This window comes from Alexandromys fortis, unplaced genomic scaffold (assembly GCF_014885135.2).
Source record: "Alexandromys fortis isolate MF-2015 unplaced genomic scaffold, M_Fortis_MF-2015_v1.1 scaffold_91, whole genome shotgun sequence".
NCBI classification, from domain to species: Eukaryota; Metazoa; Chordata; class Mammalia; order Rodentia; family Cricetidae; genus Alexandromys; species Alexandromys fortis.
In genome coordinates, this window is record NW_026067968.1 from 3,977,537 (window position 1) to 3,992,991 (window position 15,455).

General features: G+C 56.8%; 1 protein-coding gene across 5 annotated transcripts in view; it reads right to left on the reverse strand.

Annotated features, from left to right (window-relative positions):
• Positions 1–1,403: 1,403 nt before the first annotated feature.
• Begain (brain enriched guanylate kinase associated) overlaps positions 1,404–15,455 on the reverse strand; it is a 34,319-nt gene continuing 20,267 nt past the window's right edge. For 4 of the 5 annotated variants that reach the window (XM_050154803.1, XM_050154806.1, XM_050154805.1 and 1 more), the window contains exons 3-7: positions 7,905–8,066; positions 6,695–6,761; positions 6,064–6,171; positions 4,423–4,617; positions 1,404–3,530 (exon numbers count right to left, since the gene is read on the reverse strand). In XM_050154803.1, coding sequence (XP_050010760.1) covers positions 2,160–3,530; positions 4,423–4,617; positions 6,064–6,171; positions 6,695–6,761; positions 7,905–8,066 — 1,903 coding nt within the window. In that variant the 3' untranslated portion in view covers positions 1,404–2,159. Of the gene's footprint in view, positions 3,531–4,422; positions 4,618–6,063; positions 6,172–6,694; positions 6,762–7,904; positions 8,067–9,176; positions 12,880–15,455 lie in introns of those variants that run through there. The other variant, XM_050154807.1, reaches the window with a different exon arrangement.

The window sequence follows — 15,455 nt, forward strand, 5'->3', positions numbered from 1 at the left end:
CAACTGTCTCGAAGGCCCCCCGGAAAGGACCAGTGTCCTCAGGCTGCAGAAGGGGAAAGTGAGACCTACCTCTGGTGATAGCCAACCAGTGGGAGCATAGTCACATACTGACTGCCCTTGGGGCTCAAGGGGGTGGGGCATGGAAAGTTTGCAGGGGTTGAGCACACAGATGGGCATCACTGAAGACTAGGCAGGTCTGAGTGGACTCCAGAGAGGATGGCCTGTGAATGAGGGGGCCCCTATCGGGACTCACCTGGCAACCTGGGTGTATGAGTACTGCCAGGAGCAACTGTTCTCTATGGTATAGGCACAGAGGATCTAGAACTACTAGTTCCAGGGCTGCGCCTGTCAGGGAGGCACCTGGGAACTGCAGGGGATGGGTGGGATGAAATAGCTCTCAACAGGAAAGGCCTGAGTGTCGACAGGAAGCAGATGAAAAGCCCATCTCTTCTTCGAAAAGGAGTCACCGTCCTAGGCTTTGTAGAAAACCCCACAATGCATTTCCAAGGGTTGAATGAATATGTGTCAAATAACCAGGCACACAAAGAAACAGGGCAACATGGACAGGAAGCAAAGACAGATCCACAGAGTCTATGTAGTAGAAGTGCCAGACCCCGACTTTGGAATGGCCACTGGCTTTACAGAAATAGGGGTGAGCTTGAAAGGAACTCTGAGGAACAGGAAACTGGATGAGAGCACAGAGCCTCCATACCACCCGAACGGTACCTGGACATGGCAGTGATTGGCAGCTGGAATGGGAACGCAGTGCCTCTGGCAGTTGAGTGGACACAGGAGTGCATGAGCTACACGGTAAACTGTGCAGACCCCTGCAGCGTGAGTCAAAGGAGGGACACACACAGTGTGACCAGAGGACAGAGCTGGAGAGGGAGGGATGGGCAGGTTTTTTAAAAGAATGATCTGGGGTTTTCCAGAACTGATGAACCCTGAGAGTTCTAAGGAGGAACCCCACAGAGTCACACCCTAGGGAAAACACAGCCAAGTCAAAGAGAAGGTTGTGTCCAGCTAGAGAGAGCAAGACATAACCAAAACAGGAGCTCCACATTTTCCCAAGAAGCCAGGAGCTGAGGGAAGCAGAGATGGCTAACATCAGGGCGACTGTCAAGACATTGCAGAACAGAAGAGTGGACCTTGCCTCCAGGAGAGCCATGGCAACCCTTGAGAGGCTGCCTCAAAGGGGGGCCATCTGGGGGAGCAGGAAGCAGCTGAGAGTGCCAGGGACAACGCCAGAGGACGCTGAAATACTGAGCTGCCCAGTGGACAGGGCAGGCTTGGATACTGGGCCAGGGAGGGCTGGCTGCAAGGTGGGGAACAGGCGAGGGACACCAGATCCCTGCTTCTGGTTAACTGGTCGACGCCAAGGAGAAAAAAAAAAACCACGAAGCTGAATTCTTTTTCACTGCTGTGCTTTATTGAGGAGTCTGAACTACAGCACTAGTAGACGGCATGCATCACACAGTACAGGTTCACGGGGCGGGGTGGGGTGGGAGAAACCTCATGTCGGAGGAGGTAGAGTCGGGTGGTGTTGGGAGGGGAAGAGGAGGACCAAGCACCGGCTATTCTAGGGGGTATCTCTGGCCTCTCTTGGGCCTACAGGCCAGGCCATGGGACGAGCTCAGGGTAGATCAGGGCAGAGTGTTGGTTGCACTGTGAGATGGGTGCTTAAGATGATTTCTGCGCCCTGAGTGGCTGTTTCCCCTCCTTAGTGGACAGAATATCAGCATTCCCTTGTTGCTGGCTTGCTAGCTTCTCCCCACATGTGGAGACTGGTCTCCCTAGGGCCCCAGCCTCCCCTTCCCTGGGGCAGGCCCCACACACCCTCACTGGAAATGAAGGAGCTGGAGGCAAGCACAGGAAGAAACATCCTTTTCCCTATAAAAATAGCTTCACTTACAAAACGGGGGATGCTCACTTCAGGGCAGGGCGCACTGCGTAAATGTTCTGGGTGGAGTTTGTAGCAGAGGCTAGGGGTGAACACCACGGTGGCAGAGAGGGTTGTCTTCTTGGGTTTTTACTGGGTTGTTGGTAAGAGGGTCAGAGGAACTAGAGTTCCTCGGTTGGGTTTGGTCACGTGGGGGCTGACTACTCTCTATATGGGGCAGGTTTGGTGGGGGCCCCTGACTGCAGTTTACTGGTGGCAGTCAGTTGAGCAGGGTTCCGTAGAGCTGGGCCTTAGTCAGACTGTCCTTACGACTAAGCCCAGAACCTCCAGTCCTGGGGTAGGCCCGCTGGGGGCTGAGACGACTGCCAGGGTGTATTTCAGGAGAGGCTTCCATGGAGCTTGGCTCCAAGGAATCCCGGGAACCATGCTCGGGCTCGGGGCTGCTGACAGCCCCACACAGCTGCACCCCGAGCCTATCCCCATCCCCCTCACTGGCTGCATAGCCAGCGTCAACTGAACGGCTAGGGCTCAGGCTCAGATCGCCACCTGCACGGAGGAAGCAGGGCTCTGCCAGATGACCCTGGGAGAGGTCATCGCCCTCCGAGAAACTATCAGCCTTGTAGGAGGCATACAGGGGGCTGGCACGGCCCTCAGCATGGTTGCTGTGGCTCCTACCAGGGCCGCGGCGGCCGTGGCCACGGCCAGCGCCATAGAAACGTTCTCCGAAGTTGCAGGGCGAGGCACGGCCTGCGTGGCCAGCCTGGTAGTTGTAGGCGCCGACATCCTCCACGCTCAGGGGGCGCCAATGGCCTCGAATGTCTCCTCCGGCAAAACGATTACCGGTTGGCTTGGCCCTCAGGTTCCACAGGTTTGGAGGCATAGCAGTCTGCGGGCTATCTGCGGAGGGCGAGTAGCGGTAGGACTCGGCCTGGTACGGAGACACTGTCCGAGCAAAGCCTGGGGCTACCTGGGCCTCGAGCGGGGAGGCCAGGGTGGCCGCGGCCTTGCCATAGCGAGAGCTGCTCCCATAGGTGGCAGAGGGCGGCTTGCGGTTGAAGAGCTCGTCGCGGCTATTCAGGTAGATGGCCTGCTGCGAGGCGGTCAGCGTGCTGGCCTGCGCGTGCTCCTTCTCCTCGGACGTGGCGCTGAAGCTGGAGTAGGAGCTGGAGGTGGGCAGCGAGGCCGCGTAGCCCGGGAAGGCATCGTGGCGGTAGGCCTCGGGAAAGGCCGCAGCCTCGGCTTCCTCCTCCTCTGCGGCGCTGTCGGTGGAATTTTGCGCACGCAGGAAGCCCACATCGGTCACGGACGTGTCGACGCTGGGACGCCGGTCACGCTGGCGCTGGCGCTCATGCTCATCAGGGCAGTAGAGAGCTGTGTCGCTGCAGTAGATGTCTTCCTTGTACTGGGGTCGTGAGCCAGACTTCTCCATTCCGTCGCGGTAGCCCAGGTCGCGAGCAGAGGCTTCAGACAGGTGCGAGGACAGACTACCAGGGTCTGGCTTCTCCAGCACCTTGGCGATGACGCAGGTGGGCACGCTGTCAGCGTAGGCCGAATGGCAGAGTGAGGAAGGCAGGCTGCAGTCATGCTTCTCCATGTGCAGGCTCACACGCTGCTGGAAGTCCGAGGGCAGCTGGAACGGGCACGGAGGAGAGGAGAGTGGAGAAAGGTCATAGTCAGCAAAACAGCTCAGCCCTGGCTCGAGGCCAGGGCCACACCAGCATCACCGACAGACAGAGACACAGACAGACAGCAGACAGTCCCCCACCCCCAGGTGGCTCACATCACATCAGTGGGAGCCAGCTTAACCTCCAAGGACAAGGATGTCCTCAGCACCTGAGGTTCCCCATCACCTCTACCCACCCACCCTACTCCAATGGGTCGAGCAGAGTTGGCTAGGCTACTATCTGGCACCCTTTCTGGGTCCTGCCTCGTGAGGTGTGACTTGTTCTTGCTGGCCCACAGTGTCTGTGTCGTGTCCTGTCTCTCCCCTGCCGCGCCCATCCCGTGGACTGCTGAATGAGACAGACTCAGAACAAAGATGCAACAAAGATTGGAGGGGCCAGTGCCAGGCACCAAAGGTTTCCATGGGGTGCCTGGTGGCAGGTGTATGGATATGTGTGTGTGTGGGGGGGAGGGCTGCTGTTTGATCTATTTTGTGAGTGTTGCAGGTTTGGCCATGCCTGGGGAAAGGGGACACGGGAAGGAGCCTGGGTAGGAGATTTCTTGTGCATGTGGGCTGGGAGGGATAGGCTGGCCAGGATGGTTGGTACCAGGCAACCTAGGACTAACTTGGGCTCTGCTGCCAGCTCACTCTGTGTGCCTTCAATGTGTGCCCTTTCCTTGATGCCTATTTTTTTTTTTAATCTCTGGTATGGGCCTGTCTCTAATTGTGCAGCCCCCGAAGGAAACAGGTGTGTAGCCCAAGTGGTTTAGGGTGGCCCTGGGAAGTACAGTGTCAGGGGCACCTTTCACCATCAGGAAGCCAGGACCCAGGTGCACGAGGGACGAGGGTTCAGGCTCACCCGGCAGCTTCTTCTTGGAGGGTGGGGAGAGGCTTCGGGGTGGGGTGGCCCAAAAGGAGCCGGGTGGTCCTGGGACGGGGCGGGCCTGGCTGTGGGGCGGGGCCACGTTACCTCGGACACCTTATGGACCCTGCCGTAGGTCTGGCTGCACTGCAGCAGCTGGGCCGCTAGATTGCAGTCCTTCCTATAGAGCTCCTGGAAGACAAGAGAAGGTGTTTGGCCCAACCGCCCTGGTCAGTGCCCGGTGCCAGCAAGGCGATGGGAGGGGAGAGCAGAGCTGGCAGGACGGTTAGTTCTGGCTAGTCCCTGTCCAGGTCCCACATTCTTGCGGAGTCGCCGGTGTGTGAAGAATTCCCTGTCAGCATGGGCCCTCCACAGGCTGGGGCAGCAACAGGTGGCTCCACTAGTCCTGAGCTCCCAGAGGTTGGGTTTCCTGTTCCTCTAACTCCTGGAATCTCTCCAAAGATGACTTTGTGGGAGTGCTGGGCACAAGTCAGACACAGGGATGAACCCCATGCTGGCCTCCCACTTGTGCTCAACCCACTTCACGGGATTGCCAGGCCTTGGGGCTGATTGCCCAGTCTGGGCCAGGGTCAGCCTAAGTGTGTGACCCCAGGTGCAGGAGAGACCCTGCTCAGACTCCTGAGCTGAAAACAGATGCAAACAGTAGGAATTTCGCCTTTGGAAATAAATCTCTGTTGTATGTGCCTGTGTTGGGCTGTTCCTTCCTGCTCTTCAGAAAGCACAGCTGCCCTAGGACCCACCTGCATTGCCCAGGAGATCCAGGACTACTGCCACAGCCTTGCTCAACCAGGACCAGTGTCCTGGGCAACCCTCTCCCATCCCACCTCTGCACCAGATCTTCACAGGGGAGGGAAATGGGTCTCACAGTCCCTCTCAACTCCCCCTGAACTTCCTAGGAACAGAATTGAAAGTCATCCCCCAGGAGACCCCCACAGCAGTTGTCATGGGAACCAGAAGGCTGTGGGCATTGCCCAACCAGCCCAGGTCAGCCACAGTGAGTAGGGGACGCCTCTAGGAGAAATAGGTGACCTTGCACATTACAGCCAGGCTCCTTGTTTGAGCTGTGTGTGCGTAGGATCTCCCTGCCCTACTCTGGGAAAGGGCCCAGGCTACCTGGCCACTGAGTGCTTAGTCTTCAGATCCTTCCTAAGTGACACGATCTAGTAGAACTAAAAGAAACTGCCACCATCACACTTAGCTGGGCACGTAACCCTTCTAGCAGGCTACTCAAGCTGTTGACTGCCCAATTTTCTGTCTACTTTCCCTATATGAACTTAAAATCCACAAGGGCAGCCATTGGTCAGATCATCATCTCAGAACTTCATTCGATCTTGTGGCAGAGGAGCAGAGGCTAATTAGTCTGCCCACGGTCAGCCCACGGGGGACAGTGGGAGGCAGCTGGCTAGCTCATGGGGCCCCTTTGCATAACCACACAGCTGCAGTGTGATACTGGGCCTGGCTGAAGTCAAAAGTCTTTGCGGATGGGACGGACGGCCTCTCTGTATCCCATCTTCAGTCTCTCCGTCGAGGGAGTCTATCCTTTCTCAGGTGCCCCGGGCACTTCTCCAAGCCCTCACTGCCCCGTTCCCCCAGGGGCCAAATGCACACGGCACTTACGTTGTCCTCTGACAGCTTGTCAATGGTCACCTTGGCCTCCAGCAGGTGGCTGTTGAGGGCGACAATCTCATGGTTCATCGCACGCTTCTCTTCCTCATAGTGCTGGCCCTGGGTCAAGGGGACAGAGGGAGGAGGGGTCAGTGGTTAGTGCTAAAGCCCAGCTGTTGGACCAGGGCTTTTGTGAGCCCAACAGCTGTTGATGAAAGGAGCTTGAAACGCTAACGATGGTGTGGGAGTTAAGACAACAGACTCAGCCAGGCTTAACCCCATCCCACTAATGTTGAGCTAGATTAGCCTAGGCCAGCCCTTCCCTGAGCCTCAGTTACTTGCTCCGAATGCCCTGCTCTTGGGGTGGGAGTATGGCTTGCTTTGCCCATCTCACTCAATAAGCTGGGAGAGTGACATTCAGCACCACCCAGGCCCTACCTTTAGATCTCGGCTTGGAGACAGGCAGGAATTGAACACCTTTCACTGAACAAGAACAAGTGTTGGGGAGGTACTAGAACCCCGTGGCCATTCTCTGTGCTGCCTGCACAGGCTTGGCTTCCCTAGACCCCAACTCAGTTTTATTCTGACAGCATCTCCCACAAGGGGGTACTGAGTGAGGGGACAGTGTGCGTTGGGGCCTCACCATCCGGTACAGCTTATCCTCCAGCTCTTGGTTGATCCGCTGCAGTGCCAAGTAGTTGCTCTGAATCCTGCAGCGGGAGGCAACAGGGTCATGACTGGCAAAGCCTGATCTTCTACAACCCCAGTAACCTCACGGCCATCACACCCTGCTTAACATGGCTGTCAGCTCACCCAAGCTTGTCCCACCAGCTCTACCCAATTCAATGTCTGCCCTGAAGATCCGATTAAAGCTAACTTTTGTCAGGGTTTCTCCTAGGCCATGGCCAAAGCCACACGGTTCTTCCCCGACACAGTGGGGCTCCTTGGAAGAAACACAGGGAGGCCTATGTGCACGAGAACCTGTCAGAGCTGTGCTCAGGTCCTAGACGCTGGCAGGGCAGCTTACAGGTCAACTGCACACCAGGAGACGCATGTGTGGCCCTGGGATGAGTGCCGGAACCAAGCAGGTAGAGATGGAGTGCTTTGGGTTTCTATTGCTGGTGGCTGGGGGACTGGACGTGGTGGCCGCGTGTCCTCTAGACAACCTTTGTGGTACCATTGCTGTCTTGCCAATGGGAAAGGGACACAAAAAGATGCTTAATGCAGTTAAATGGCAGAGCTGGGACTTTAACCAAGGTCTGGCTGCACTGCCCAAGTTTGGCTTCCACACGGCTTGGTAGTGATATTCAAAAGCTCAGAAGAATGGGGCCATTCAAAGAGGGACAAGCTGCCCTAGCGACAATGCCAGCTGCTTCTCTAAGGACTTAAAACAAACTCAGCCAACAGCAGCAGCCTGCATCCTGTTTGTATTTCTAAGCTGGGGATACCCACAATAGGGTTTAGAAAAATAAATGCCAGAAGGAAAATATCCTAAGAATCTGGTCCTCCTCTCAATGCATCTTGAGTCCCCCCCCCACCCCCCCAACAAGCCACTCAAGATGCAGCTTCTACTTTCAGGTTCATCTTATGAGCTTTTGTGGCCAGTGGGGTGGGGTCTGTAAGTGGCCCCTCCTGTGCTGCTGTTGGCTCGTTCAATGTCAGAGCGGTACAGGTATGAGGCGGTGAGAAGCCAGGTCTGGAAGAGGGCATGAAAGAGTCTGCCAATGGCATCGTCAGTGGGCCGCAGGTTCAAGCCCTGGGTAGGCTGCTCTGCTCTCCGTCTGCCAAATATCCCCAGAGCTGACTCTGCGATGAGCTAGCTTCTCCCCCTCCCATCGCAGCCCCGCCCTTACTTGCGCAGCTTCTCCGTGACTTTGTCCAGCTCCTCCTGAGCCCGCCGCAGCTCAATCTCCAGGTAGTGACGAGTGGAGCCAAACTCCGTCTCCAGCTTCTCCAGCTTATGCGTGGTGTAGGACAGCCGCTTGCGCAGCTCGCCCTTCTGCTCCTGCAGGGCACTGCAAGACACCAGGCAGCTGTGGCACTGAGCCATGGGGAAACTGACGCCACATTGACCAGCCAGGCATGCTGTGGGCATGTGCTGTGCACTCACCCCACTAGTACTGAGTGTGTGCACTCAGTTACTCCCCTCCCCACAGCACTCATGCCCCTTCAGGGGTCAGGAGCCATCCCGCCTGAGCCCCAATACCCAAGAGTGTAAGTTGTAGTAGACTTGCTGTAGGTAGAGGGTGGGGGGGAAGTTGAGGTGCCATGTTGGAAACCTGGAGGCGGGGGTTGGCAGGTGCTGGAAGCCCCAACTATGTCCAGATGTGCTGTGGGACTTTCTAGGGACCCCCGGACTTAAAACCCAGTGTGGGGTGTGGAAGGCAGGCCGGCATCATCAGAAGAGCCCTCAGCTCTGAGTAAGCCACATATGCCACAGGCACACTACCAGCCACCTCCATTAAGAATCCCTGGATTCCTGCCCAGGCCTAAGGAAAGGGGGCAGGTCCTCCTGAGACTCAGTCCCCAAAAGAGAATCCAAAGTAGAGAGGGAAACCCAAAGGCAAGGCCTCGCTGCGCACGCAGGCCCAGCTGCCAGGTGTTCTGCTGCCCCTCCCAGCCGTCTCTATACCGCTCTCCTCCAGGCAGCCCCCAGCTGCACCAGCCCACTGCAGGCAGTTGCTACTCAGGCCCCTCTTCCCTCATGGGGTGGTGAGCTTCCTTGAGTACCCACTTCGGGCGACAGCTCTTGAGATTGGGAGGTCCTTGCCAGGGGCTCCTGTGCCCTCGGGAAGAGGGGAGAGTATTGTCCATCTGCTGGAGTGGCCCCCTTAGCGTGACTCCTCACCCCCTCCGGCCTCCAGGCAGAGTTCTGGGAAGCTGTACCTGTGCACCCTAGGCCTTTGCATTCGGCCTTGTCCCTCTCTAGGGTCTGTGAGGCAGCCGGTCCCACATGCCTACAGCCACCTGGACCCTGCCCACACTGGCAAGCCCAAGTCAGACTCGCTTCTGTATCCCTCTGCCCTGCCTTGGGAACCTATAGGAATAGGACAGGAGCTCCATGACACATTCGGTGCAGGGCTGGGACCCACCAAGGCGCATTGCTCCACAGAGCCTTCATTTACCTGGGCCATCCGGCAGTCTTCCAGACAAAGGGCGACTCGCTGGCCTGCCAGCCCTTCCTGCCCATGCTCCTCTCAGCCATCACAGCCACCTACCTTTCCAGGACAGTTGTTGGTCAACAGAGCCCGAGCCTCTGGATCTCCACCCAGTCTGCTTGCTCCAGGGATTACATCACCCAAACACACATGCTCAGTTCCTAGTCATTGTTGGGGGTGTTCCCCTTTGTGTCCTCCTTGTGTCTGGTGCTGTTCCACCCGAAGGACTTTGCCTGGCCTGGCCTCCCACTGCACCTTGGGTCATGGTTGAGACTCATTCCCACACCAGCCACCTTTGTGGGCCCCACCTGCCGGTCTGTGTCCCATTGCTTCCAGCCTGCCCCTGAACCCTACAACCTAGAGAGGGCCATGGCAGCCCCTCCCTCACACCTGGTCACAACCTGGGGTCAGAAGCTTTGGAGAGAGGACCCTGGGTGTTGCCAATATCTCTGTCCAGTGTCCTTTCCTCCAACAGACTAACTGGATTCCTCCCAGGGCCTCAGTTTCCACACCCATACAGCAGAACAGTATATCCACATACAAGGAACACGGCTGTCGCTTGCACCTATGCTGGGTATGAGAGCCACCTGACACAATGGGACAGTGTGGGAGGTGTGGCTGTGTGGGAGCTGCTAGGGTCAGCTGTAGACTCCTGAACTCCTAAGGGGTAAGGCGATAGCTAGATAGGTGACACAGCCTGGTCAGTGTATCCTGGCACCCAGACACAGCAACAGCTTCTTCTCTTCTGTGGGGAGGTGTTATTTCAGTCCACAGACTACAGTCCGTCAAGGCGTCAAGAGGAGCTATGGAAACAGTCCCTTAACATTGCACAGGGAAGAGGGGGGCCAAGGAACTGAGCAGCCGGAGCCCCACCCGCCCCAGCAGTGAGGCTGAGGACCCTGGCAAGTGAGGCGCAGCTGCAGAGCGCTGTCTTGAGTCCTGTCTTCCACTGGAAGCCTAGGTAGGCATTAGAGAGCCGACCCCATGGCTCAAGGCTTCTCTGCCACTTACAGGAGTTCAGAATGGAGCTGGGCTATAGGGACAATGTATTGTGAGCCAAGAGACCCTGAGTCTGTCCCAGGATGCAGACATGGGACATAAGTCCTGGAACAGGCAAAGAGGCACCAAGGAGCAAGGGTGCAGAGGAGGAGACGACAGGTGCCCTACCTGTCCCAGAGTGAGGGTGAGGACTTAGCGAGGCAGCCCTGCTGGACTCGGGGCTGCTCGAGGCACAAGGGCACCCAGGGGGTGTGCAGCCTGTGGGTGAAGAGGACAGAGCTGCTTGGAACATATGGGGGCTCAGGGTAGGGCTGCAGCCCCCGGCTGAGGCCAAGAGGGGAAGATTGTTGAGGAGCAGCTGTGCATCTGAGAGCCCTTGCTGGTAGCTCCAGAGGCTCTGAGCTCTTTGGTGGCCCTCAGTCCCACTATGGTAGGGTTCCTTGGTCACTGGTTGGGTTTATTTTGGAGGTTCTGTTCCCACCCACAGGCCTGCATGTTCTACCTTAGCCTTAGGTATGCTGTAGGGAGACACCCCCCCCCCAACTGTGGATCTGTCAAGTGCATGTCCTGACCTGGGGCTGCATTTCTGGTAGACCCTGCCCTTGGTGTACATGGCTTTCTGGTCAGAGGAGCAAGAAGGTGGGTCCTGTCTGCCGGGAGGCGACATTGGTTGATGTACAGAGACCTACATGACTGATCTGTAGGCTGTGAGGCCTGCGATGCTGAGAGTCTCTTTATGCTCTGCTGGGACCCTGCTCATCCACCCCTGCCTGTGGCTGGGGGTGGGCTGGACAGTGTGTGGTATAATAAAGGACAGAGACCTGCCTTAGCCCTGCTCTGGCGCCGCCCTGCGGGAGGACAGTACCACGTGTGTGCCTGCCATAGGGCCACGGCCTCCCTGGAGCTCTTGTGGTCAGGCCTGACACATGGACTCGGGAGGACACATGTGCAGGCATGCTCAGAGCTGAGATACTGTCAAGCAGTCACTGAGGTGGGCCAGTAACACCCGCAAGAGCTCCTGGCTGGCCTGGAAACTAGGCGGGTTTCAGGATGAGGCAGATGTGCTGAGAGCTGCGTAATACCATTTAAAAGACTCGCTGCACAGACCATCACAGAAGAAGAGAAATGTTCATTTGTTACGCCTGGGTGGTGGAATGCTGGGTAATTGAAAAAATGTGTACTTTTCTGGATTTGTCATCTTTTCTACAGATAAAATATCAAAAGGAAAAAATTTACTTAGGATTAAATTTTGTCACTGGGAAAAAGTTCCCATAAGCATCAGTGATGGGTTGGGGGTTGGGAGGTGGAGGGTGGGGGTTTTCAGCCCTCCACATGGTAGCTATCCTAAGGCTGTAGAGGGTGGAACAGGCTGGGCTGTCTCTCTCCCTGCTTTGGACAAGGCCAGCAGTGGCCCCATTGTCCTCGAAGCCCTTGCCGACAAGTCTCCACTTAATAGCTTGGGGACCTCAGCCCTAGATGAAGTCTGAAACCCAAAGGGAGACTGGGTCTGGGGGACGGCTGGATGTACCTGGGGTCTGATTCCGGTCACTGACAGGGCATTTTATCAAGCACCACTGAATGTCTGATTTGTTCTGAGCCAGGTAACACTTGGAGACTGTCAGTGAGGCATGTGGTATAGGACTATCTCCCAGACATGAGGGAAGTGGGCTCCAGGGAGGGTGTACTAGACCCCAAATCTGAGGCAAATCTCAGAGCTGAGATGTGGACTAGTGGATTACTCCCTTCTCGCGTCCATTCACGAGAGAAGATGGGCGCACCACCAGCAGAGCAAATGACTACCCTACTCTGATCAATGAGCCCCCGGGGCCTGGCACTGGGTGCCTCTCAGGAAGAGACAGGGTGGAGCCCTGTCATGCGCTACTTCCCAGCTTGCCTGGAGCCCATTTCCTTCTTCCTAAGCATGGAAGCAACCCTTTCTCCTATGGAGGGAATCTGTTGATACATGTGTCTGTCTTCCTCTCCCAGAAAATGCCACCAAACAAGCTCTGAGGACCCAGGGGACCAGCAAGAGTCCTTGAAGGTAGAGAAAGCACAGGAAACTGAGGGAACAGCAGACATAGACCACAGCCTTCCTCTCACAGCAAACAAGCAGGGGGCCGTCACTACTCATCTTAACAGACAACCACTGCCACCTGTGGAGCCTGGAGGCTGCCTGTGCTCGCTCCAGCATGCCCGGGCAAGAAAGAAGGTTCCAGGCCCACCTGCAGACTCTATGCATGCACAGCGGAGGGCTTTTGAGCTAGCCAGGCCACCCCTTCCCTCTGCCTGCCTTCCTCAGTCTCATCAACCACTGCCATTGCTCCTCTCTGCCATGCTGTCCCTCACACTGGCCCCCTTTTCTTGGGAAGCTCAGCTTGACACCTCTCCTGCCTCTGGGGCCACCTGTCTGCATGGGACTCATACTCATGTTTGCCTGGTGACTGCCTGCCAGCCCACATGGTGATGGGGCGGGACCGGGTTGATCTGGCTCAGTGTCACTGACACTCCATGGGGCCTTGCGGAATGCCTAGGCTCAGCCTGGCTTGCTCTCCAGCACCGCTCAGCTTGGCCCCAGCAGTCATGCTCCAACAACGCCAAATTGCTAGTCATTCTTCACCTGCTGCAAGCACTTTCTCATCTTGGTGACTTTGTCCCCATGTCCCCTCTGCCAGGATCTTGCTCTGCCTGCCCCAGGTTAACCCTTCCCCACCTGAAGGACCAGCGGGCTCTCTCTCCATGCAGGGCAACAACTGCTCCCCTGAATGACCAAGTTGCCAATCTATCTACTTTTGATTGCAAGGGTGCACAGGTCTCCTACATGGCCACCCTGGCATCCCAACTCCAAGCTCTTCCGGCAACTGGATGGCTCACTTCTAACCCTTAGCAGACTACACCCTGTCCTGGCCCCTGTACCCAGCCTCAATGCCCAGATTCGCACCTCTTGGGCCACCATTTTCCCCAGCTTCTGCCTGTGTTAGCCTGGGAGCTCCTGATGGCTCTCTTGCCTCCTCAGGGCCTGGGATATTCCCTCAGGAGGGCCTCCCCTTACACACCACCTCCTCTGGCAACCCACTTAGTCTTAGTACTGAGTGGACAGGTGTGGTGACCTGGCTGGTCCCCTGCCCACTAAGCCTATGGGGCTATCTCAGATATCAGCACCCAGCCAGGCTGAGGGGTACATGGCAGTCTGATGCTGCAGGAGCAAGGTCAGGCATGAGAGTTCATCTTCTCAACTAGCCTAGCATGCTCATCTTCAAAGCTGTTGCCAAAGCTACCTCTACCTACTAACACTGTCCTCTCCTGAGCCTTGGACTAGTTCCCCGAGAACCACGTGACCAGTGGTAGAAACAGCTCTATCCTGTGCAGGATCTCCCCAGTCTCCCTGTGAAGGCTGTAAGGCCGCCGCTCCTTCCACGGACCAGCCGGAGCAACCTACCTCCTCGGGCTTCTGGGCAGAGCGTCTCCTGCTGGTGGCACCCTCAGGGGCTCTGATCTGTGCTGCATTATGCCTGGTAGCTATATTTCTGTGCATCTTTAGAGTCTGTTGCGCCTTGGTCATGCCTGGATGGTTCTACCCTTCATGCCTGTGGCTGCCCTCCCCCAAGGGCAGGTGAGCCATGAACAGCAAACTCAACACTCCTGCTTGCCAAGTGCCCCCATCCATCTTTTTCATCATCGTCTCAGATCTTTCCCCACCCCCACTTTCCAGTTGGGAGAAAACAGGTGCAACATGGGTAAAGTCAGGCCTGTCCAGGTCCCAGGGCTTGGCTGGGCTCAGCTTTGCTGTCTTTCCTCCCTCAGTGGAGAGACTAGATGCTAACCTAAGTCTCAGCATTGTGCTGCCATCATGGTCACTAAGGTGTCACAAAACAGCCCCTGCAGAAAGGCTGTGCCTGCCTCTGTGACTTCCCATTGGCATGTGCTAGAGAACAGGACCATACATATGGTCCTGTGGCCACAGCAGGGGTCTTTCTGGAAGGGGGTTGCCACTAGGGAACACAGGTATCTACACTGGGCACCTGCCCTGATTCTACCCCTAGAGCCCATGGCTAAGCAGTTCAGGCTGACAACGTCCCTCTGTCACTCCTTTCTCTTGGGGCAGCAGCCAGGAGCTACAGCAGGAAAAATCGGCTCCTCACCTCATCTTATCAGGCAGCTGCAGCTCTGCCCCACCACCCTCCTCTGCCAAGAGAGCTATGTGCAGAGAGCCGGGCACCGTGACCTGGAGAGCCCTTGGGGTGGGAGAGCTAGATGCCCAGGGCAGCTACAGAGTCATAGGGTCTGGGGTACACACAAACCCCACCCCCAGGGACATACCCCTTCTCTGTTCCTGTACTCCTCTTCCAGGCTTTCCAGGCGCCCCCTCTCCCAAAGGACAGGAGGTTCCCACTGGGACTCAGTCCCTAAAGATGGATTGACTTGGACTCCTGTCTCTACCCTACCCTCCTCATCCTGTTCCCACCACCTACAGCATGGAGCACGGGAGGCTGTCCAAGGGAACCTCCACAGATGTCACCCTCATGTGCCTCCCACATCTGCCTGACACCTGTCCTCTATGCCTGGGACAACCCTCTGGGCTATTGCCTGCTCTCTGTCAGCTCCAGCAAATCCCTTCTTTCTGAATCAGTGAGCCCCCCCCCCCCTTCTAGATCATTCCCTTCAGCAGTCCAGTAGGTGGCTTCTTTTCACACTTCAGTAACCACCTTCTCTGATCTCCAGGCACTGCCCGTTCTGCTGCCGGAAATGCAGAAACGCAGTCTGTCCCTGATTTGTCTGTCTCTATGTTCCCACCCTTGAATGGCGCCTGCCATTCCCGTCTTGTCCCTCACCTGGCATCTGGCTGACTGGCCACTCCTTCCCAGCATCCTTTGAGGGTGCTCCCTTTCAGCAGCCGCTTTCCTCCCCTGGGGTGCACACACTCACAACAATCCCCAGTAGCAAATATTGTGGGCTGCACGGTCCCCAGTGAATCTGAGTCCAGGTGTCTCCATCATACTGCCTCACCTGTCTGCAGGGCTCATGGGATGCTCTGGACAGACAGCCTTTCTCGTGTCTGAAGATTCCTAGACATTTCCCACCCTCCCACAGGCCCTGCCTACAGAATGAGCCCCCTTCTTCCTGTGCCCCTCAATGCTGCTCTCCCTGCCTCGGACTGTAGTCTTGAATCAGTCACACTGTGTTAGAGAGGCCACCAAGCTATGCTAGGGTTGGGGCAAAGGAAAGAAGGAGTTACATCTTGGGATGGGC